The sequence below is a fragment of the Mustela nigripes genome, chromosome 6, assembly GCF_022355385.1.
Source record: "Mustela nigripes isolate SB6536 chromosome 6, MUSNIG.SB6536, whole genome shotgun sequence".
Taxonomy (NCBI): Eukaryota; Metazoa; Chordata; class Mammalia; order Carnivora; family Mustelidae; genus Mustela; species Mustela nigripes.
The window spans coordinates 4,392,050-4,414,212 of NC_081562.1; the positions used below are offsets into that span (position 1 = coordinate 4,392,050).

The 22,163-nt window shown below is 56.0% G+C and overlaps 1 protein-coding gene across 7 annotated transcripts in view; it reads right to left on the reverse strand.

Moving 5' to 3' along the window:
* ARHGAP8 (Rho GTPase activating protein 8) overlaps nucleotides 1-22,163 on the reverse strand; it is a 65,721-nt gene that overhangs the window by 3,272 nt on the left and 40,286 nt on the right. For 2 of the 7 annotated variants that reach the window (XR_009404709.1, XR_009404708.1), the window contains exons 9-13: nucleotides 14,456-14,529; nucleotides 11,624-11,701; nucleotides 11,164-11,292; nucleotides 9,040-9,143; nucleotides 6,429-6,755 (exon numbers count right to left, since the gene is read on the reverse strand). Coding sequence is in view for 4 of the 7 variants with exons in the window: in XM_059401808.1 (XP_059257791.1) it covers nucleotides 4,240-4,435; nucleotides 6,538-6,755; nucleotides 9,040-9,143; nucleotides 11,164-11,292; nucleotides 11,624-11,701; nucleotides 14,456-14,529 (799 nt within the window). In the remaining 3 variants the exon portion in view is untranslated. Of the gene's footprint in view, nucleotides 1-8; nucleotides 4,436-6,428; nucleotides 6,756-9,039; nucleotides 9,144-9,421; nucleotides 9,632-11,163; nucleotides 11,293-11,623; nucleotides 11,702-14,455; nucleotides 14,530-22,163 lie in introns of those variants that run through there. The other 5 variants (XR_009404710.1, XM_059401810.1, XM_059401808.1 and 2 more) reach the window with 5 other exon arrangements.

Genomic DNA, 22,163 nt, shown 5'->3' on the forward strand with positions numbered 1-22,163 from the left:
TACCTACTTGTGATCTCCGTCTGTCAAATAAATAAATAAAATCTTAAAAAAAAAAAAAAAAAGAATTTCATTTGGCATTTTTTTCTGCAGTGCAGGTTTGCCAATGAAAGGAATTCCTTAGTTTTTTTTTTTTTTTTTACCTAAAAAAAGGTGTTTTTTAAAAAAATCATGTTCAGTTAGCCACTGTATAGTAGATCTCCAGGTTTTGACATAGTGTTCGACGATTCATTAGTCGCATAGAACACCCAGGGCTCATCACCACACGTGCTCTCCTTACTGCCCGTCACCCTGTTGGCCTCACCCCACCCTCCAAAAAGCTTTGATTGAACCTTCAGTCTTAAACATTTTCGGCTGACAGAGAATTCGGGTTTTGACACTTTCTCCCTCCTCTGAGTAATGCAGTATTGTTCCTTTCCGACTGTTCCTTAGTATCGTATTGGAACAAGATATTGTTCCACTGTCTTCTGGCCTTCATAGTTTCTGCTTGTAAGTCAGGTAGCCTCAACTGCTGGTCTTCTGTTTCGTTTTTCTCGGGATACTTTTAAGATTTCCTCTTTGGGGCGCCTGGGTGGCTCAGTGGGTGAAGCCTCTGCCTCTGGCTCGGGTCATGATCTCAGGGTCCTGGGATCGAGCCCCGCATCGGGCTCTCTGCTCAGTGGGGAGCCTGCTTCCCCCCCCCTCCACCTGCCTCTCTGCCTACTTGTGAGTCTCTCTGTCAAATAAATAAATAAAATCTAAAACAAAAAATATTTCCCTTTCATCTCTGGCTGTCAGAAGGCCCAGTGTAGCATCCCTGTGTGTAGTTTTCTTTGTCATTTATCCAGCTTGGGGTTCACAGATGATTGAATGTGACAATTTATGTCTCTCACCAAACTGGAAATATTTTCAGCCATTAATTTTTAATTTTTCTTTTTTTTTTTTTGTGCTCGAGTCTCTCTTCTCTAGAACACCAATTACACATATATAAAATATTCTGATATTGTCTCACAGGTCCCTGAGGCTCTGTTCATATTTTTTTCAATCCTTCTACTCTTTATTTATTTATTTATGTAATCTCTACACCCAACGTGCAGCTCAAACTCATAACCCCGAGACCAGGAGTCACACGCTCTACATACTGAGCCAGTCAGGTACTCCCAACTTACTCTTTATAGATTGCGTAATTTCTATTAGGCTGCGTTCAAGGTCACCGACTCTCTTCTGTCATCTCCATTCTCCTATTAAACACAGCCAGTGTTTTTATTTTGCTTTTGGGGTTTTTCTTTTTTTTTTTCCTGGTAATGGAGATGACAGAGTATTTCAGATATTGTATTTGGCTTTCTAGAATTCCCCCTTTGTTTCCTATGATTTCTATGTTTATCTTTCACTGAGATTTCCTATCTTTTTGCATTTATGGTAAGCCTATTTTCCTTTACATACTGAGGATGTGTGTAATAGCTACTGTAGCATCCTTGAAGTCACTCCAAACACCCTTATCACTTTAAGGTTGGTGTCTGTTGATAATTTTAGAGTACACTGCATGTCCTTGGTTCTCCATATAATCATTTTCATTGTGTGCTGGACATTGTTACTACTACGTCACAGAGGCTCTGGGCTCTGCTGGAGTCAAGCCACAGATGCTGTCTATTGGGAGCGCAAACCTCAGGCTGGGTCTTTTATCCAGAGCTGGTGTCTGTCCCACACAGGTGTGGCTCAGCGAGCAGGCAGAACTTTGAGCAGAGTGCATGCACAGAATTCAGGCTCCCCCGAGCTGGCTTTCTCCTGTGTGGAATTCCCTACCCACTTTCTAGTGACTGTTGTTTTCCCAAACTCTGTCCTCTGTTCTTCAGGCCAAAGAGACTGTGAATTTCTACTGGAGATAAAGGCGCTCGAACAGAAGTGCCAACTTCACCCTGGCTCAGCTTCAAAGCTACATAATGGAAGCTCGTCTGTGCCATTGATTTTTCTAAGCATGGACTTCCCTCCAGAATCTGGCCTTGTTCGTTCTCCAGGGCCTTCAAGTCATTGCTCGCTTTCTTGTTTGTTTGTTCTTTTGTGTTCTTTCCAGAGCTCATAATGTTGTCTGTGAAAAGGTCAAGTCCTGTAGGCGCGATTCAGCCACACTGGACACAGAACACTTACATATATAAAACATGACAGAAACAGTTAAGGACCCTTTGGTTCCTCTCCTCTCTGAGGAATCTGGTATGTCTCCTGCCCATTCACTTTTTTGCAGACATTTCTACATATATTGTTCAAAAAGTGTAACACTGGGGCACCTGGCTGGTTCAGTGGGTGGAACACGTGGCTCTTGATCTTGCGGTTGTGAGTTCAAGCCCCATGGCGGGTATAAAGATTACTTAAAAATTAAAACTTCTTTAAAAAGTGTAATACTGGGGGCACCTGGGTGGCTCGGTGGGTTAGACCTCTGCCTTTGGCTCGGGTCATGATCCCAGGGTCCTGGGACCGAGCTCCGCATTCGGCTCTCTGCTCAGCAGGGAGCCTGCTTCCTCCTCTCTCTCTCTGCCTGCCTCTCTGCCTACTTGTGATCTCTGTCAAATAAATAAATAAAGTCTTTTTTAAAAAAGTGTAATACTGTACAATTCATGAACTGCATGTAGGATGGGGGCCTTTCAGAGCTTTCCACAGTGAGAACACACAGCCTTTATCATTCTCTGGTTTTCTCCCTCCTCTCAATGTACTATTCAGAGACCCACCCGCGCTGGGATACACGGATCCACCTTATTCATGTTTCCTGTTTGGTCACGTGGATGCAGCTTTTTGATCTGCCGTTTCTTCTACTGACGGACGCTCAGCCTGTACCTAATCATTTGCTCTGATGAGAACACCACCGTGATGCTCTTGCCCCGACCTCTTCGGTTCCCTGCCTGGACACGCGGTTGCTGGAGCAGCTTCACCTTCACCAGCTTGCTGAATTGCTCTCCGAAGTGATCGGACCAACGGGTACCTCCGCCGGCAGTGGAGAGAAGTACCCGTTCCCAAAATAAGAACAGTGGTTATCTATGGGCAGGAAAATTTCAAGTGATTTTCACCTTCTCTTTCTACACTTCCTGTCACTGAGTTTCTTCTCCCTTCTGAGCAGCGGTTCTTACAACACAACACAGACCTTTTGTGATCAAACCAGCAGAACTTGCCCTTCTTCTCCCAACCTCTCCATGTCAGGGAAGACGCCGCCCTCAGCCGCCGTGTATCTCAAGATGGGAAAGCTGGGAGGTGCCCGGACTCTCTCTTCTGTCCCCTCCTCGCACCGGCCTGTGTCCTGTGCACACTGCTTTAGCCCTCGATACGCTTCTTGGTGCATTTCTTTGCTTATCGACGCCCCAAACATTCTGCAAGCCCCTTGAGGGCGGGAAGTGCATTCTCTTGTCTCTGTATCTGTGAGACTGGGGCTGCCTGGCCCAAAGCAGGTGCTCAAAAGCACACAGGGGACTGCAGAGTGGGTACCGCCTTCTGTACTGTACCAGCGAGAAAAGGCTCGAGGAACGTAGCCTGCTCACCCACCCAAAGTGGTGGGGACAGAACCCCCAGAGGCAGAACCTTCTGACTTTGAACTCCCTGTGCAGGCCGAATGACTGGCCCAGTGCCACACAGCTGTGACTCTCCGCTGGCGGCAGAAGTGAGGGTGCCCGGTCCTGGCTCCCCGCACTGTGGCGGCAGCCTGGCTCTCTCTGGGGCGCACCAGCCACTTGCTTTGCCACCGACTTTCATGTTCTGGACGGGATTCAATAATTCATTGCGGATATCAGCTACAAGTTCCGGGCAGCCTGCCTAATCTCCGGAGTCACTTAAAATCTTGGTCGTTCCTGCAAAAGTGAATGTTTGAACAATTTATTCCACATGTCCTGTCAACAGAGACACCCTGGAGTCCTCATTTCCACATCACATTTCATGGTGTTACGCTGGAACGCGCCACACGTGCCTGCCGCACACTAGTGCCGCAATCGCTCTCCTCTGCAGCGGAACTGACGGGGAAATGGTGCTTTGATACAAGGAAGGGTGACAAGGCCACGCGGTGCTGAACCTGGGATTCTGCAATTATCGCTCGCGAAAGGGAGATGGTTATCAAAGCAGCCGTAGGAAGACGTCTCCGGGCCGCCTCTTGGAGTCAGGAAATTTGAGACCTACGTTTCAGTGCCGCGCGCCACACCGTAAACCCTTCTGCGGAACGCGCGGACTTGATTTAATGTCGTTGTTAATTCTGCTGTTCACAGCGGGGTGCTCTTAAGGGACCCATCATTTTTATTTCAGGTTGTGTTTTGTGTCCCCCCCCCTTTCCCTGGCAACGGAGCTCTGAGGCTTTTCTGGGCTTGTGCTGAACTGTGGGAGCACAGACCCCCTCCCCGGGGCAGCGGAGCAGACGGCAGGCAGCTTCCCCAGAGGCTGGGGCTGTGTCTCCGCTCTCCGTGCCAGGCTGGGGCGGGTCAGAGCAGGAGGACTGGGTTTGAAAAAATAGAAAAAGGAAGAGGAAGAAAAGAATAAGGCTTTGTGGCAGAACAGGAAAGAAAGGAAACCCTGGTCACTTTCCAAGGGCATGAGGGGACCGCTCTGGTCTGGGTTAGCCGAGGGCACAGGAAGGAGCAGGACAGACAGAGCAGAGTTGGGGGCAGGGAGCAAACCAGAACCAGGCCACCCACAGCAGGGACCCAGTGGACGGAGACACCTGCCCTTCGCCGGCCTGTGACCCCGCATCGCCAGTCTGCTGTCCTCCAGCCTCCGACCACAAGTGATCTGATGCCACAGAGCCTTCCTCCCCCAGGGAAGACATGTTCAGTGAGCAGGAGGGACCCCTTTGCAGCACCCTGTGACCCTGAGGTACCTCCTCTGGTCTGGAGACTTGAATGGGATCAGTGTCCTTATGAACTGGACGGATGGCCAGGACCCAGGGGCGTCATGCTACAACCGTGACACAGGACGGATCCGTGTCAGCAAAGTCTCAGAGAAGGTAGCAGGACACTCTCCCACTCTTGGGTCCAACCAATCCTTGGGGGGCGTGTCTGCCGTCCACAGACAGGTGCCGGCAGACGGCCCCAAGGTCACATGTCCCCATCTTCAACGACAGAGAAGACGGGACAGGAGCGGCAGAGCACACCGGCAGGTCAGGGAGGGGAGCAAACACCACGAGGGTGAGAAGAGGGAGCACCTGCTTGCTCCAAGCTCGGGATGGAGCCTGGGGCAGTCCCGGGACTCACACAGGCACCGTGGGGGTCAGCACCGCGCCCCGGGCCTGGACAGGCGGATGGGACATCTGCAGTGGACATTTGTTCTCTGTGCCCCGCAGCCCTCCCCTCCCCCGTGCAGCAAGAGCTCGGGGCGCGTAGCACAGCGTCTGATACGTCACCGACACTCGGTGAAGGGTGGCGGGAGGCCTGTCACATTCCGTCTGTGCCCCCATGCCCCAAGCCCCTATGCTGAGCCCTAAACCCCAGGGCGGCCCTAGAGGAAGTAACTGAGGGTAAAGGAGGCCATGGGGGCGGGCCTGGGTCTACGGGGATCAGCGGCCTTGCGAGAGGAGACCGCAGAGGGCTGGCTCTTCCCCAGCTCCCCCGCCCTGCCAGGCACCGACACCGGGGGAAGGTGGCTGCGGGCAAGCCAGGAGGAGGGCTCACACCTGAACCTGTCCGCGCAGATCTCGGGCTTCTGGACTCCAGCCCGTAAGGAAGAAACGTCTGCTGCTGAAGCCCCTGCCTGTGCTGCTGTGGGGACGGCCTCCGCAGACGGACACGCTGGGGGCGCCAGCCGGCCCTCACCCCAGCCCAGGTGGGGGCGGGGCACACGGCTCAGGCCCAGGCCAATCAGCGTGGACCTGGCCACAGCCACGGCCAGGGTGGGCACGGGACCCAAGCCTGTCCAGTCAGGGTGAGTCTGGGGGCTCTGTGCTGGGAATGTGGAAGCACCTGCCTCCGCCTAACCTAAGCTGGACACGGGGGGCTGCCTCTCCCCGCGTGGAGGGCTCAGCCCGCCGGACACTGCAGGGCTGGAACATGACCGGGGCCTCTCAGCAGGCTGACTGCTCTACGGCCCCAAGTCTCTGCCCAACCATGGTCAACCTCCCCCAAACAAGTTCTCAGAACCCTGCCACAGCGACCTCGGCCTCGGATGTGACACCGGCTCTGGCGCCAGCCAAGGCTCGAAAGCCACACACACTTGAGCTGCTGCCTCTGTCTGCCCAGGAGCACGCCCCGCTCAGCCTAGTAAGGGAACGCGGCACCTGCCAGGGTGCTGCGTCCCCAGAGCTGACCTCCCGCCAGCCCGACACCCACCGAACCATGCCGAAGGGCCAAGAGTCAGAACCTCGGCTGTTTGCTGGAAGGTTTGCTGTAAGCTTAATGGCAAGTTCACAAAGCACAAGGAGCGTGAGAGCGCGCGCGGGGACACACACACACACACACACACACACACACACACAACTTTGATGTGGCATTTCTCACCCTAGCGGAGTGTCTGGGCCACCGTCAGGGGCTGCGGAGGCATGGGGGGCAAGGTGGGGCCCCCGAGAGGGTCTGGCACTGCCTCTGGTGAAGGGTCCGCCCCGCTCACCTACATTGGGTGCCGGCGCTGAGCTCCCCATGGGCCTCAGGTGCCTCAGGGGTGCTGAAGACCTTCTCGTGGTACTCGATCAGCAGTTCGGTGAACAGGTTCAGAGGCACGAGGGCGCTCAGGGAGGATGCCCCCTGAGACGGCCAGATTAAATTCAGCCCAAAGACGCATGCCAGGTTGGAGCTGTTCATTCTGTTAAAAATGCACTCCCGGGACACCTGGAGGAGGAGGACACACATGAGACCAGGCGAGTGACGGTGGGTTCTGTGCCAGGGCCTTGTGCAGCCAGCACCCTGCTCTGGGCCTCAGTTTCCCCGTCTGCAGAAAGAAGGGCTTGGGCTTGACGCTTGAGGGCCCCTCTGGCTTTGTCAACGAGCTTCTTCTGGAATCTCCTTGGCATCAGTCTTGTCTTCTACTCCAAAGGACTGGGAAGGTCTCCTCGGGGCGGCGGTGGGGGGTGTGTGCCTCCAGGACAGTGGGTGCAAAAGCACGGTGTGCAGTGTCACCCAGCCAGAGCACGTCTCTGATATCCACACTTTGGCCAGTGAGTCGGGCATAGTCAAGACGGACCGGCATGCAGGGGTCACTGGAGGACTGGGGGCGGTATGGGGGCAAGAGCCTGCCTTACAGCACTTAGAACCCCAAAAAGCAGGATACGTCACCCATCTTACGGATGGAGACACTGAGGCCCAGAAGGTGCAAGGGACTTGCTCAAAGTCATGCGGCCAGTAGGTGGCTGGGGAAGGGGGGCATCAGAGGGCATGGCCTGATCTCTTCCTTGCCTCCAGGGTCCTGGGGGTGTCCATGAATCAGAAGTAGGCAATGCAGAGCCTCGGGGGTCACAGGAGAACACAGAACTGGGGGGGTTGGGGAGAGCTGCACTGGGGTGGATGAGGGTGCCCAGACCGCCCAAGCCTCGTCTCTGGGAGACACGCAGCCCTGAGCCCCTGCAGGTGTCCCCCGGGGGCCAAGGCTACGCAGTGCCAAGCCCCAGGGGACATATTAATGCCAGCAACATGGCAGAGGACAGAATAATAAATCTATCTCTAGTTCATGAAAAAGTAGAAAAAAAGATGACGATCACTTAGTTTCTGGCTTCTGAGAAACAAGGTCAAGTGACAGAGAGGGAGAACGAGGTAGCTTATTTTTTTACAGTGATCTCTACGCCCAACATGGGGCTCGAACTCATGACCCCAAGATCAAGAGCGGCCTGCCCTACCGAATGAGCCAGGCAGGAGTCCCCAAAGTTTATTTTTTAAAACGAAGAGGTGGTCCAAAAAAAACCCCCCAAAAAACAAAATAAAACAAAAAACCCAAAAAACCAAGAGGTAGTGTTTGATGAACTTCAACAGGTGACACTGGCCCTGCCCAGAGGTCCCTCCCCTCCACTGGTCATCACATTCCCAGGCCACCTGCCAGGCAGCAGGGTTCCCGCACAAGCCCCAAAGACCCAGGCCGGCCCCCCGCCGTGGTGTCACCATGTGGGTGGAAATGTGCCCCGCGGCTGAGAGCCCCACGGCCAGCCGCACCGCACTTGGCCTGCAAAGGGCCCGGAGGGATGCGCATTCCAGGAAAGGTCGGATGACAGAGGGTCGTGGGTCTGGAAGCAAAGGGAGTGACCTCAGAGACTACTCCTCCCTGCCTGAGGCGTGGGGAGCTCAGCCTGGACCCCGAGCTGGGACAAGTGCTTGCCTCACTGTTCATTTTCTCACCCCATGTAGGGGCTGAATGGCAGCTCCACCAAACAGACGTCTCCCGGGAACCCAGGATGTGACTGACCTCAGTCGGAAACAGGGTCCCTGCAGAGGTAATCAAGGCTCTCAAGTGAGATCATCCTGGATTACCCCACTGGGCCCTACACGCAGTGACAAGCATTCTTGTAAGAGGAAGCAGGACATCTGTAGAGAGGGGACGAGGCCTTGTGGGGACAGGCAGGAGCGAGGCGGCCACAAGCCAAGGGATGTGTGAGCCACCAGGTGCTGGAAGGGGCAGGAAGGACCCTCGCCTTGAGCCCCCGTGGGAACACGGCGCTGCACACCCCGCGATTCTGGCCTTTGGGCCTCCAGGACCGTGACAACACGTTTCCATTGTCTGTAGCCGCCCATCGGTGGCACCGCGTCACGGAAGCCCCAGGACACGTGCGCACCCGGTGACTCACTCCTCCCTCAGGAACGGCCTGCCCTGTCCGCTCACTGTGCATCGGGCTCGGTGCCCTGGCTTGGGGACCCTGCTCCTCCCTCCAGACAGCCCGTGCGGGAGACAACACGGGAGCAGGGGACCTCAGTCAAGAAGTTCCCATCAGTAAGCGAGGGCAGCGGGGGGCGGCAGGGGCGGGCAGAGAAGCAGAGCTGTTGCCTGGTCAGGCCTTGAGGTCCTGCAGGCCAGGGAGACCCTAGACCCTGCTCCGTGTGGGCACCGTGAGCGGGACAGGCCGCCTGGGCCAGGCACAGAGCTTGGGCCTCCCCCGTCCCCTGCCGCCGGGGCCCCGCTTTGCCCACTCACCTCGTGCAGGAAGCCCATGAGGTAGCTGAGGACAGCGCGGTTGTGTTCTGGAAGGCTCTGCAGGATCTGGCGGCAGCGGGTCACCCGCAGGCTGCTCTCCACACCTACAACGGGACGGGGCCCTCCTGAGTCCTTCCCGAGGGGACGGCACGGACGGGGCCCCTCCTGAGTCCTTCCCGAGGGGACGGCACAGACGCAGGGAGGAGGCCAGCTCTGAGGACAGACTGTCCCGATGTCGGGTCTGGACGCCTCCCTGACGCCCGGGCCATGAGGCTGTTCCCCGCAAAGCCCCCTTTCCGAGAGCTCCAGTCCGTTCTTTACCCTGGAACTGTGGCTGGGACCTCCCCGAAAGCGCCGGAAGCCGAGTCACTCACTTCCTAGCGGGAACGGTCTAGCCCAGCAGTCCACGAACCACAGCCTGCGGGCCGCAGGGCCCCCGTTCGTCAGTACAGCTGGACGGACACGGAGCCACCCGCTCCGTGTGTCCGTCTGTGGGGCTTCTGCAGGACGGCGGAGCAGAGGATGGCAACACGGATGGACCCGCAGAGCCTGAAAGATGGCCTGGCCCTTGCCAAGAAGTTCGCCGAGCCTGCTGCAGACGGACATGACCTGTGACTCCCGCGGCTCGGGGCCCCATGCCCTCCGGGTCTGGGTGAGGCTGTCCCGGACTCAGACCCCCCACTTTCCTCGGAACGAAACCCTCCACTGGGCTCCATAAGCTGCGAGTCAAAGCGGATCCACAGTGACTCCGCGGGCGCCCAGTGTGCTCCGCGGCAAACACGCGTGTGCATGTCCCGCTCCCCCAACACGCCCACCTCCTCCGGCCAAGCCTTGGGCAGGGCCACCATGAACACCCTGTGCCTTCCAAACACAGCCACTGCTGAAAGGCAGGGACTTCCCTACCCGTGAATGTTCCTGTCGGCCTCTTAATAGAAGCTCTTCTTTTGTGAACTCAAGCCCTAGTGGGTTATGTCAACGGACAGTTCCCGTGAAGTTAATATTCCCAAGAAACCAACGAGCTTGGAGGCTGCCCTCTTGGTGCCTGGACGTCAGCTTCCCAGCCTCAATGTCATCTTTCTATGAATTATAGTCCCAGAGTGGGTCCTGGTACCAGGTCCACAGCTCACGACAGTCCCTTCGAGAAAGAGCCCTCGGGGGTGAGCAGGAGAGAGCCGCCTGCGGACTGTCCCAAAGCCCTTTTTGTGGGCCATGAGCCATGTCACGTGTTTTATGCACATTGAATCCTCAAAGCAGTCCCCTGTTCCATACCAGTGAGGAAAGTGACCTCAGAGAGGTTAAGTGACATGCCCAGGGTCACAGAGCTACCACGTGTGGACGCCCAGACGTGGAGCCACATCTGCCCGGCTCTGAGCCACTCCTCTTTACCTCCTCACTGCAGACCAGACGGCTGTCCCGGCTATGATTTTCCCGTGCCTTGGACACCGCAGGCCACCCAGAAAGCCCATTCCTCCCGGGCGCACCCCGGAAAGCCTTGTTTTCACATCCGTGCAAGGAGAGACCCATCCCACATGAGTAGGGCTTCTAGATGAAACAGAGGACACCCAGCGAACTTTGAATTTCAGATAAACAGCAACTCTTACTTACACTATAAAAGCAATCATTGTTGACTGGAAATTCGAACTGAGGTGAGCGTCCTGGATTTTCTCATATCACTAAATCTGGCTGGGGGGGGCCTCCCCCTTCATTACAGAGCCTCGGCCTCTGCCCTATTGATTTGGGGGCTGGGGGTGGTGTGTTTACACTGTGAACTTGTGTTATTTCCATCATAATTGTTAAAAATTTTCAGCAACTGCCCCAGCCCAGCCCTGCCCCCTGGTGCAAAAAGGCCAGAGGGCGTCAGCCACACCGCTGAGCCCTCCGCTCTGTCCTCTGCCAGGGCCCCCCTGCTCTCCTTCGGGGGAAACACCGACGCCCACCTTGAGACACGCTGCCTCTGTGGGGTTCTGCCCCCGCCTTGGGTCAATGACATGCCTGTCCCTGAAGCTAGCCTGGCCGTGGTGGCCTGGCCTGGCCATGGACACCGTGGCCCACCGTACCAGACTGCAAGCAAACCCTACCCCCCCAGACTGGCCCTCCACGGGCACCCCTAGGACAGGCACCTACTGGTGATCCCGAGAATCTGCTCATAGGCCCTGAAGGTCAGCAGCGGTTGGGGCAGCTCTCGCAGGAAGGTCTTCAGGATCACGGCGGGGACGTGGAGGTCTCCATAGTCATCAAAGTTCACCGGCTTCCCTGGACAGAAAACGTCATATCTGGGTCATGACGGGGTTGGGGATCCAGCTTCACGGGGGGCTCAGACGCAAATGCCTTTAAAAACTCCTGTGGGGAAGAGCTTTCCTGGAGCCAGGGGTGTCCCTGCCCCGGGTGTGCCCCTGTCATCTGCGGGCTGGGACGGCTGCGGCCCGCCCTCCTCTGCTCTCCAGAGGCCTGGGCTATTCTGGGGCTGAGGTGGGGCGGGGCAGCTACTCTACCCTGGGATTTGGGACCCTGGCGCCTTGGAGAGCGGTGGAGGCTGGTGTGGGGCTGGTGCTTACAGTGAGGGGTCTCTGGGCACCAGACTCACCTTGATTGTAGAGCCTCTGAATCTCGCGGATGGTGTGGACGCTGGCCGATCTCCGGAACAGGCCCTCAGTGCGGAGTCCTACGGAAGGAAGACCTCCAGGCATCTCACAGGTCCCAGCACATCAGGTTTCTGGAACATTCCCTGACTTCTGCTCACACATCACCCTCCTGCGGCTGGCAGGGCATGCTCTCCAGCCGGGTTCATTCCCTCCCACCCCCACCATCCACCAGCACCACCTTTATTCCTCGAGCTGCTTTACTCCCCAACCCCAACTGATGGTTACTTCTGAGGCCCCCAGAAGGGAGACTCTCGTCAGACAGTCCTGGGGTCCAGCCCAACTGTGTTCATCCAGCCGCATGACCTCAGAGAAAGCACACAGCTTCTCTGAGCTTGGCCGCCCTGTCTACAGAGTAAGGCCACGAGCCCGGAGTCTGAGGGCCGTAGAGAGGATCCACAGGACGAGGCCCGTGTCCAGAAGGCTCCACAGGTGCTGCCTCCTCATGTTCCCAGCACTGTGTCTACACGGCTGACCCGTCTGGTGTGGTAGCCACTGTCTGCCCAGGGTGATGTAAATTTATATTTAAGTCATAAAATTTAAATAAGATTAAAAATCCAGTGGCCCAGCATAGGAGGCATCTAGGAAGTGTCGATCGGGCTATTGGCACCCGCAGCCAGAGGCTACCATGTGGGACCCGGCAAACAGAGGATGCGGCCAAGTCATCCGGGATCGCACTGGGCTCCTCTCCCAGTCTCTTCTCTGTCCTGAAGCCGAGAGAGCTCGTCAGCATTCTACATCCGACTCCGATCCGTCTCCATGGAGCTCGTCCCCATCTCTGCGGGTTAGTTTCCCATGGGCACCACGGACCTGCACAGTCCAGCCTCTCCTGCCCCGCTGCCTGCTCCACACCCCCGCGCCAGCCTCCAGTCTGCTCCACACTCCTTACTACTCCCGGCCTTCGCATGTGCTGTTCCCCCGTGTGAGTGGCTGGTCCCTCTTTTTTCCTTCTGGGAGACTGCAGGCGGGGAAGTTCCGAGACGGCTTCCAGTTCCTGGACCCTGTGCTACAGACACTTTCTTCCTGGTATTCATTCAAACACTAGTCCACGTGCTCCAGAGAAGGGACTCTGCAGAATTCAGGTCCAAGGCAGTGAGCTGACCCTAAAAAATGGAGATTATCTGGGGCGCCTGGGTGGCTCAGTGGGTTAAGCCTCTACAGCTCAGGTCATGATCTCAGGATCCTGGGATCGAGCCCCGCATCCGGCTCTCTGCTCAGCGAGGAGCCTGCTTCCCCCTCTCTCTCTGCCTGCTTCTCTGCCTACCTGTGATCTCTGTCTGTCAAATAAATAAATAAAATCTTTTTTTTAAAATGGAGAATATCTTGGGTGGGCCTGACCTAATCAGGCAAACTTTTTAAAAGGGACCAGATTTTTCCTGGCAACAGAGTGCTGGAGCATGGAGGCTGGAATCCGACAGATGGGAAGGTCTGTTGGTGGAGGGGGAGGGCACAGGGGAAGGGGAAAGTGTGCACCTCTACAAGAAAAAGAACTGACAGCCCCGAGTAAATGGGCATGTCTGCATGAACGGAATTGGGCTTACAGCCTAACGAGCGTGGAAGTGGATTCTTCCCCAGGGCCTCCAGGAAGGAACGTAGCCTTGCCAATGCCTGGAGTTTCGCCCTGTGAAGCCCCAAGCAGACTGGCCCCCGAGCACCCTGACTTCTGACCTACGGAAACTTCAAGAATAAATTCATGCCGTTTGAAGCCACTAAGCTTATGGTCACTTGTCATGCAGCAGAGGAAGCTGGTCCAGTGACCCTCGGCCCAAGTGTCCAAGCTCAGGTCCCCTGATGTCCAGGACAGCTCAACCCCGCCCGTGGGAGCACCTGGTCGTCACGAGTGTAGTGTTAATGGAGGAAAACGTCACGGAGTCTCTTGGTTCCCACCACGAGCCCCCAGAACAGGGGCTGGGTGTTGCGGTTACCATGGCAACCCCAGGGCCTCCATCCGGGCTCGAGACAGGGAGGCGCCCAATGAGCACACGCTTAGTCATGTACTCGCTCAGCAAACACATACGGAGTTCCCACTCTGGGCTGGGTTTCTCGTTCGATTTCATACTAAAGGAACTGATAGGTTCGAACCAAGGAGACGCCATCTCACAGTTTCTGACTTGCGGTCGTGAAGCACTATCTTCTGTGTGTTTCCGAAAGATGGAGCAGACGGGAAGTGCCCCCAAAGTGGAGACCATTCCAAACGACCACCACAGCGTCCTCCGGCCCGAGAGGGAACATGCAGTCCTGAGCTCGCCCGGTCACAGAGCACCGGGGAGTCAACAGTGGCCCCCACGTCTCGTCTGATGCAGCCTGCACCCCCCCACCCCCGGCACCTGCACCTGCCGGTCCACCCCCCGCCGGCAGCCTGCCCCAGCCACAGAACCATTCTCCCCGAAGGCACCTGCCCCACTGGGGAAGGCACCTGCAAAACCATTACCTGTCGCGTCATCATTTATGGGGGGCTCTATGTGTATCGCGGCATTTAGGCCCCACAGCAACCCCGTGCTTCAGGTACTGTTACCAACCGCATTGGGCAGATGAGGAGTCAGAGGCCCAGAGAAGGTAAGTAACTGCCCAAGGTCACACAGCCAGTCCACAGTGGAGCCAGGATTCAGACCCAGACGGTCCACATGCCTGAGCCCAGCCCGTCCTGGTCGGCCTCCCGGTGCGGCTTCCACCCCTCCAATTCCCCATCTGCAGGGTGCGCAGGACAGGAGTCGAGGCCCCCAGGGACGTGCACCCAGAGGTCCTTGTGCCCCAGGCGGAAGCCAGCTCTCACTCACCTTTCTCTCTCAGGTACGTCACCGTGAACCTCAGCACAGGAGGGATGAGCTCCCCTTGATTTTTGTCCTTGAGGCTGAGGGGAAAGAAGAGGAAGTAAGTGCTTCCTGGGCCCGACAGGAGACTCTGGTCTTCTCCACGCCACGGTGAAAACACAGGACTGAGGAGCCATGCAGGGGGAGATGCGGCCTCGGTGCTCAGAGAGTCAGTGTTCCGGGGCCGAGAGAGGATGCCTGTGACACAGGGGAAACCTGGGGACTGGGGGCGCTTCCCATGAGGGCAACTTCTGAGTAGGCTGTGAGGGATGGGTAGGAGCCCGTGGGGAACCAAACAGGGAAGGGCGTTCCAGGCAGAGGGGAGTGCACAGGGCGGGCCCAAAGGCATGGGATTCGGCCGTGAAGACAGACCCAGGAGACCCAGACCAGATGCTGACCCATCAAACACCACGTCGGACACACCGGACATGCCAGACACGCCAGACGACACCTGGCCTCTTACTGTGCTCATCTGACAGAGATTCACCACACAAGACAACTTGAAAACACAGGTAGAAACATAAAAGACTGGCCCTCCCAGACAGACAGACACACAGACACACAGACACATTCCACCCCAGGTGGCAGAGTTAGCATCTGAGGCCAGAGCCGCCCGCACTGAGCATTCCACTGCCCCCTTTCCTCCTGTGTCAAATGTTTTTCTCTCTCCTCATCTGCCGGACGTTCTCGCCCGGAAGGAAGCATCCTTGGGAGACTGTGTCGGACGGAGGGAAAGGGCTCCGAGGTCAGACACACCGACCGGCTGGAGTCCTGCTCCGGCACAGTTTAGCTGAGAAGAGCAGGGGCCTTGCTCCTCTTAGAGAACACGTTGTCCAAAGGTCAGTTAGGTTCGCTCAGATGACTGCGGTGGTCGCGTCTTCTAGACGCTGGTTTCCCACCTACCGGTCGTTCAGAGCAGGGTACGGATGTCTCCGCGTGGAGCCGTGTCTGCTTCTTTCTTGGTTCTACTAGGTTTTCCTTCGTGTATTTAAAAACTCGGTTACTAGCCCATGCACTTTTACATTTATGCCTTCTTTATTATTATGAAATGTCCCTCTTTGTCCCTGGGCTTATTTCTTGTTCTGAAACCCACTCTGCCTGATATTAATACAGTTCCTCCAACTTTCTTTAGGTTGGTGGTTGCACGGCTTAAGTTCTCCATCCTTTTACCTTTTAAAAAATAAAGTTTATTTAAGGGCACCTGGGTGGCTCCGTGGGTTAAGCCTCTGCCTTCAGCTTGGGTCACGATCCCAGGGTCCTGGGATGGAGCCTCGCGTCAGGCTCTCTGCTGAGCCCCCAGGGAGACTGCTGCCCCCGCTCCCACTCTCCTGCTGTGGTCCCTCTCTCACTGGGTCACTCCCTGTCAAATAAACAAATCTTTTTTTTTTTTTTAAGATTTTATTTATTTATTTGACAGAGAGAGATCACAAGTAGGCAGAGAGGCAGGCAGAGAGAGAGGGGGAAGCAGGCTCCCCGCTGAGCAGAGAGCCCGATGCGGGGCTCAATCCCAGGACCCTGAGATCATGACCTGAGCCAAAGGCAGAGGCTCAACCCAGTGAACCACCCAGGTGCCCCTAAATAAAATCTTTTTTAAAAAAACAAGGCACCAATAGCATCCACAGGCCTCCGAGTGCCCCGCGCTCCGTGGGCAGCTGGTTTCCCGGTGTCTCGGCTGAAGCTCTATGTCCGGGACGAGAAGCAACAACCCAGCCGGCTGAGAGGCCCTGATGACAGCCGCTGCCTTTGTGAGTCCTGTCGTCATAGGAACGTGGGGGGACAACCCCCACCCTTGTCCAAGGCTTGGCTTCCCATGTCCCTCTGGAGTAGAGTCCGGACAGTCCCCTCTGCGTCCCACGGAGGGAGGAACACGGTGGACGGATGAGCGGCTTCTTCCTCCTCCTGCTTCCTGTGGGAGCCACACAGAGCTCCGCCCTGCCCTGAGGTGCGGGGCCCGAGGCCAGTTTCTCAGCCTCCCCAGCCTCTGTCTACCCAGATGGAGAGCAGAGGTGCTGGCACCATTACCGCCCCGCCGGGAGCAGCAGTCAATGCTGAGGTTTGTGGAAGGCTTGGTTACATTCTGAGTCAAATATACTAACAATTCAAATCACTGGAATGCCAGGGCCTGAGTGGCCTCCCAGGCCAGATATGGGCGGCTCGTTTCACGGGAAGACACGGGCTGGGGACACTGCAGGGACCGGCCCAAGATCTCCCAACTTGACAGCCTGGGTCTGTTCATTCCAAAGTCTGTGCTAGTTAACATTTCGGGGAGGGGTCCCCCCCGCCGAGACCTGTAAAATAGGCCGGATGGACACTGGCGAGCGGCCCAAAGACCCCCTTGCCTAAGCTTAGCCCGTATCTCCTCTTTCACAAGCAGGCTGTCAGGGCAGGGAGGGGCCCGGGGTCCCAGAGGGGAGGGGTCCGCTCGCAGCCGTGGGGGCCCCCCCGCCCAGACATGCCTCCTCGCCTGGGCATTCAGGGTGCACTGACTCCAGCCGGGCGGCTCGTGGTGAGCAGCAGAGAGGGTCCCGGCGGTCCGTTATTCCTCTCGACGGCACAGAAACCCCCGCTGAGGATTTCTCCTCCATCCCTGTCCCCAGCTGCTGGCTCGGAGAGGGGCCCACTCAGCCCACTGAGTCAGGGCGGAGAATGACCTCTGCCCAAGAGGTTCTGGATAAAAGGTGCCTCCTGACCAGGTGAGGGGGGAGTGCCCAGGCCAGCAGAATCCTGTCCTCCCATGACCCGCCCTGTGCATCCCCAGGTGTGCAGGCCGCGGCCAGTCTCCGCAAGGGGGCACGGAGCATTAAACCCACACCCTGAACTCAAGTTCCGAGGCGCATGCCAGGCGCAGGGGCTCTCGGGGGCACAGTGCTGTTCCGGGCCCGCAGCCCCCAGAGGGATTCCCAGGGATTCTCGTGCATAATTCTCGCGTGTAGCCCCTCCCCTTGGGGGACGTGCCCCGAGTTATTCAGAGCATGTTTCTTCCCTGGTTTTGCATGCAAGGAACACAGAAAGGAAGAGAGACTGCAGCATTGTAGAAATAGCATGCACAGGGAGGCACGGCCGGCCTGCCTCGCCGGGACCCCGGCTCTCCCACCTGTCCGAGACGGTCCTTCATCTCTCATCCCCCTCCTAGCTCCGAAAGCAGGACGCTGGCTGCAGCTCAGCTCACGTCGCTGACCTGGGGAGGTCTCAGCCGCAGAGGGGGCCGGGAGGTCCCGGGCACTGGCAGAAGTGGGGAACGCAGGTGGAAACCCCAGGAACCACAGCGTGCAGAGGACCAATGTGCACCAGCACGCCCACCCACCACCGGGACTGCGGGCTTCGTCCCTGGGCCGCACTGGGACAGAAGACAAAGCAGACTCAGAGAGGGAAATTATGTTATCTGAAGCCAGAGAACTGAGGGTTCAAATCAAAATTCGCTTCCGGAGTCCTGTACCCAGAAAGACCACAGCTTCACACTGTGGGTTGGGGGGTCTGGTGGGGTTAACCCACCTCGGCACAGCTGGCCCCTTAGGGAGGTGAAGGAAGAACTGGAAAGTTTGCCCCCAAAACTCTAATGGGGTGGGGTGTCTAGCAAGTCAGGCTAGTTCTCATGTGACTGAGAACCAGAGTCTGAGGGACGCCTGTTCCCCTCCGCACAGGCCATTCCCAAAGAGTGGCAACTTCTGTCTTCTGGACAGCCCGTGGCGCAGGAGACCAAAGACGAGTGAACCCAAGCACGCAGCGAAAGAAAAGGGAAAGCCGGACGCCCATCACCTGTTTCCTCGTGAAAGCAGGCCCTGGCTCAGCCAAAACCTCCCGCTCTGGGAGAGACGCAGCTGGAAGAGACACGCGGTCCTGCTTTCAGGGGACCTCTGAATCTGTCACCCCCAGGTCCCATTCCTGCAGATACGAGAGGAGGTGGAGAGGTGGGGTTAGGGGGAGCACCCGCCCTTCTCCCATGAGTCTGAAGATCCCACAACCCCTGTGAAGGAAAGATTCGCTCTGATCCGACACAAACTTTTGCAAAAAACAGAAGGGCCATGAAGCTAAGTCAAAGACACCACAATGGAAGGTGGCCGCAGGCCCGTGTTTCTGAGGAATACAGGCACCAAGTCACCCACAAAATACCAGCAAAGCAATTGAGCTACATGTGAAAAGATGATCTACCACAAACATCCTAGAATACAAGATTGATTATTATGGTTTACTCCTAGAATACAAGATTGGTTCAACACAAAAACCAATTGATGTCATCACTATATTAGCAAAGGACAAAAGCAGGGGTGCCTGGGTAGCTCAGTGGGTTGGGCCTCTGTCTTTAGCTCAGGTCATGATCTCAGGGTCCTGGGATCGAGCCCTGCATCGGGCTCTCTGCTCAGCGGGGAGCCTGCTTCCCCCCGACCCTGCCTGCTGCTCTGCCTGCTTGTGATCTCTGTCTGTCAAATAAATACATAAAATCTTTTAAAAACAAAAACAAAGGACAAAAGCTATGTGATCTCAATAAAGGCAAAAGAGGCATACGACGCAATCTCACATCTCTTCTTGGAAAAAAGAAAAACAAGACCCGACCACTCAGCAAGCTAGGGATGGAAGGGCTTCTCCTCCAATGGCAGACGGTGTCTATGAAAACCCTCAGCTAAGATCACATTGAATGGGGAAAAATCATAGCCACTTCCCGGTAAGAACAGGAAAAGACAAGGATGTGCGTGCTCTACCCAGTGGAGGGTCTGGTCAGTGCGATCAGGCAATCAGAGGAAATAAAAGGCATCTGGAATGGGCAGGAAGAAGTAAAACTATTTCTATTTGCAGATGACATGATCTCAGATATAGCAAATACTCAGAATATTCACAAAACATCTATTAGAACTAAAAACTGATGTTGGGCAGCAGGATAGAAGGTCAGGGTACGAAAATCAACTACATCTACTCGTTAGCAGTGAACAATCCAAAAAAAGGGAACGCAAAAAATTTCATTTACAACTGCATCACAAAGAACAAAATACTTACATGAATTTAACAAAAACAGGTGCGAAATACAGAGACGGGGAGCCGTAGAACCTCACGGAAAGAAAAGGAGAAGATCCACCTGTGAGGAAAGACTTCTCGTGGTTCACCAACTGGAAAGTGTGGTTTGGGGAAGACGGCCGTGCTCCCCGAAGGGATCCGCAGAGACAGCACGATCTCCGCCGAAATCCCAGCTGCCTTTTTACGAAACTGACAAGCTGATTCTGAAGTTAATTTGGAAATGCAAGAGTCCCCAAAGAACCAAAAACATGTCGAAAAAGAAGAACAAAGTCGGGAGACTCACATTCCCGACTTCAGAACTTAGTACCAAGCGACAGTACTAAAGACAGTGTGGAACCAACATGGGCTGATGGATGAGAATCAAGCGTCCAGAGATAAACCCTCACACTCATGGGCAATCGGTTTTTGACAAGGGAGCCAAGGCAATTCGGTAGCGGAGAGAATGGTCATTTCAACAGGTGGTCCTAAGTCTGTGTGGAGTCATCAGGGAAGGCTTCCTGGAGGAGGGGAAGATGAAGGAGAAATGAGAGCCGGCAAGCCGGGCAGCGGGGACTGGTTCACACGGTCTGCACGCCTTGTTGTGAAGCTGCCCCGGGCCTGGAGCTAAGGAGAATATGCTTTTAGCTCCACTTACGGGGAAAGAAACTGGGGTGAGTTACGTCACTGGCTTGACTTCCCCAAGCTGGGACCTGCATCCCCTCCGTTACCCAAAGGAGGCCCTCATTTAGCTGCCCTCCTCCCCATACCCCACAGCTGCCCAGCGGGAGCTGTACGGAACGTGCACGTGCCTTTCTCCCTCTTCGGGGATGGCGAGGAGCAAAGCTAGCTTGACTCTCTGTCTCGCCCTTAATATATTAACTTAATTAGCTTGTTCTAAGGTGATAGCTTTCTGTTGTGTGCTTCTGAACTTAACTCAGCAAATTAACATTTGTGAATAGGATTTGGTTATGAATTTTAATGACTTCCATTCATTCATAGTCCAAACAAATTACATATTTGGTGCTCTATCTAATATGTTTATTGCCATTTTATTGTAGTCATTTGCAATGAAACAGCATAAAATATTAATTTAAAGAGGCAATCCCATGGATTAGCTCTCAAAGTGGCACACACGCGTGTTCTTCAGAGGCTGTCCCGGGATACTCATTGTTCCCTAAAGCTGCAATGAACTGGGGGCGCGGGGCTGGCTTGGTCGGTTGAGCCGATGACTCTTGATCTCGGGATCGTGAGTTCAAGCCCCGCGTTGGGTGTCAAAAAAGAAAAAAGTACAACGAACTGATTTTTAGTTACAACTGGCCCCAGAACTGGAGTGAATAGAGGCCTTTGTAAAGGACATCTCTAACACCCGTCTTTGGTCTGCTAACGTACGCTGCCCCACAGACCAGGCTGAAAGCGAGAGGGGACAACAGAAGCCTCAGAAGTACGGAGCCCACCTGGGCCCCTGTGGACAACTCCCAGCTCCTTACCCACCACTCCTTACCCGTGCCAGCCCCACCCTCGGCTCGACCCCAGCCCCCCAGCCCCCGCGAGCCAGCGCCAGCCCCCGTGGCGTGCTCTGGGAGCCGGGTGACCGCACACCTTCCTCCCCCACACACTTCTCCCTGCCGGCTCTTAGCTCCCTGTTCCTGCTGCAACCAATTACTAGGACACGGCAGTTCCGAACGGTTAGAGCTTACGGTCCTAGCCTTCTGCAGGTGTCAGAGGCTAAAACGGGTCAACGGGGCTGTGTTTTGTACAGAGGCTCGAGGGGAGAACCCGTTCCTTACCTATTCCGGCTCCTCGGGGTCACCTGCATTCCCTGACGTCACTCCAGCCTCCTGCTTCCGTGCTCCTGGCTCCCCTCTGACTCTGACCCTCGTGGTGCCGCTGGGCCCACCCGGGTCCCTCACGGTCCCAAGATCCCTCACTGAATCACCCCTGCAGAGTCTCCGTCACCATGTAAAGTGACACAACCGCAGGGACACTGACGCCCCCAGGGGCCGTGATTCCTCCCGTCACACGCAGCAGCTCTCCTTCACTCCAGGCCAGGAAGAAAGCGGGGTCCCCAGCGTGTCTCCCCGTAGCCCCACAGCCCCCACGAGAAGAGGAGGAGGAGTCCACATGCCCAGAGACCTCAGGAGAGGCAAGTGGCAAGTCCGAGGGGGCAGGTGGGGATCCCCCAGCGCCTTGGCCAGGACACCGTCCAGTCTCCTATGCTCAACCTTTCAGATTGCATCAAGTCGCAGCAAGGATTGTGACTGAGCAAACCACTATCCAGGACCCAGCACCACCCTCCAGACCCCGGTTTTCTACACATCGCGCACACCAGACCCAACGGCCCCACGCGGCCGTCAGATAAAACACCTCCTCCGTCTGGCCTACGGCCGGCAGCAGAGACCAGGATGGACCAGGTGCTCCCTGCCAGGCAGTGGGGTGGGAAGGCTCCCCATCAGCCCGTCAGAGGCGGTGGTGAGGCAGGAGGTCCCCATACTTCACCAGCAGCATCAGGGAAGCCTTCCTGCAGGAGGGGCCACTGGGGGAGTCTCAAAAGCAATGAAGTCGGCCCAGAATCCTTTACAAGGAAATGCTAATGGGCACATCCTCCAGCTCCTTCATTCCAGAAGTAAGTTAACGAGCTGAGATGGGCAGTGGATTCAGGGTCATGCGGCTGGTAAGGGGAGAGACCAGT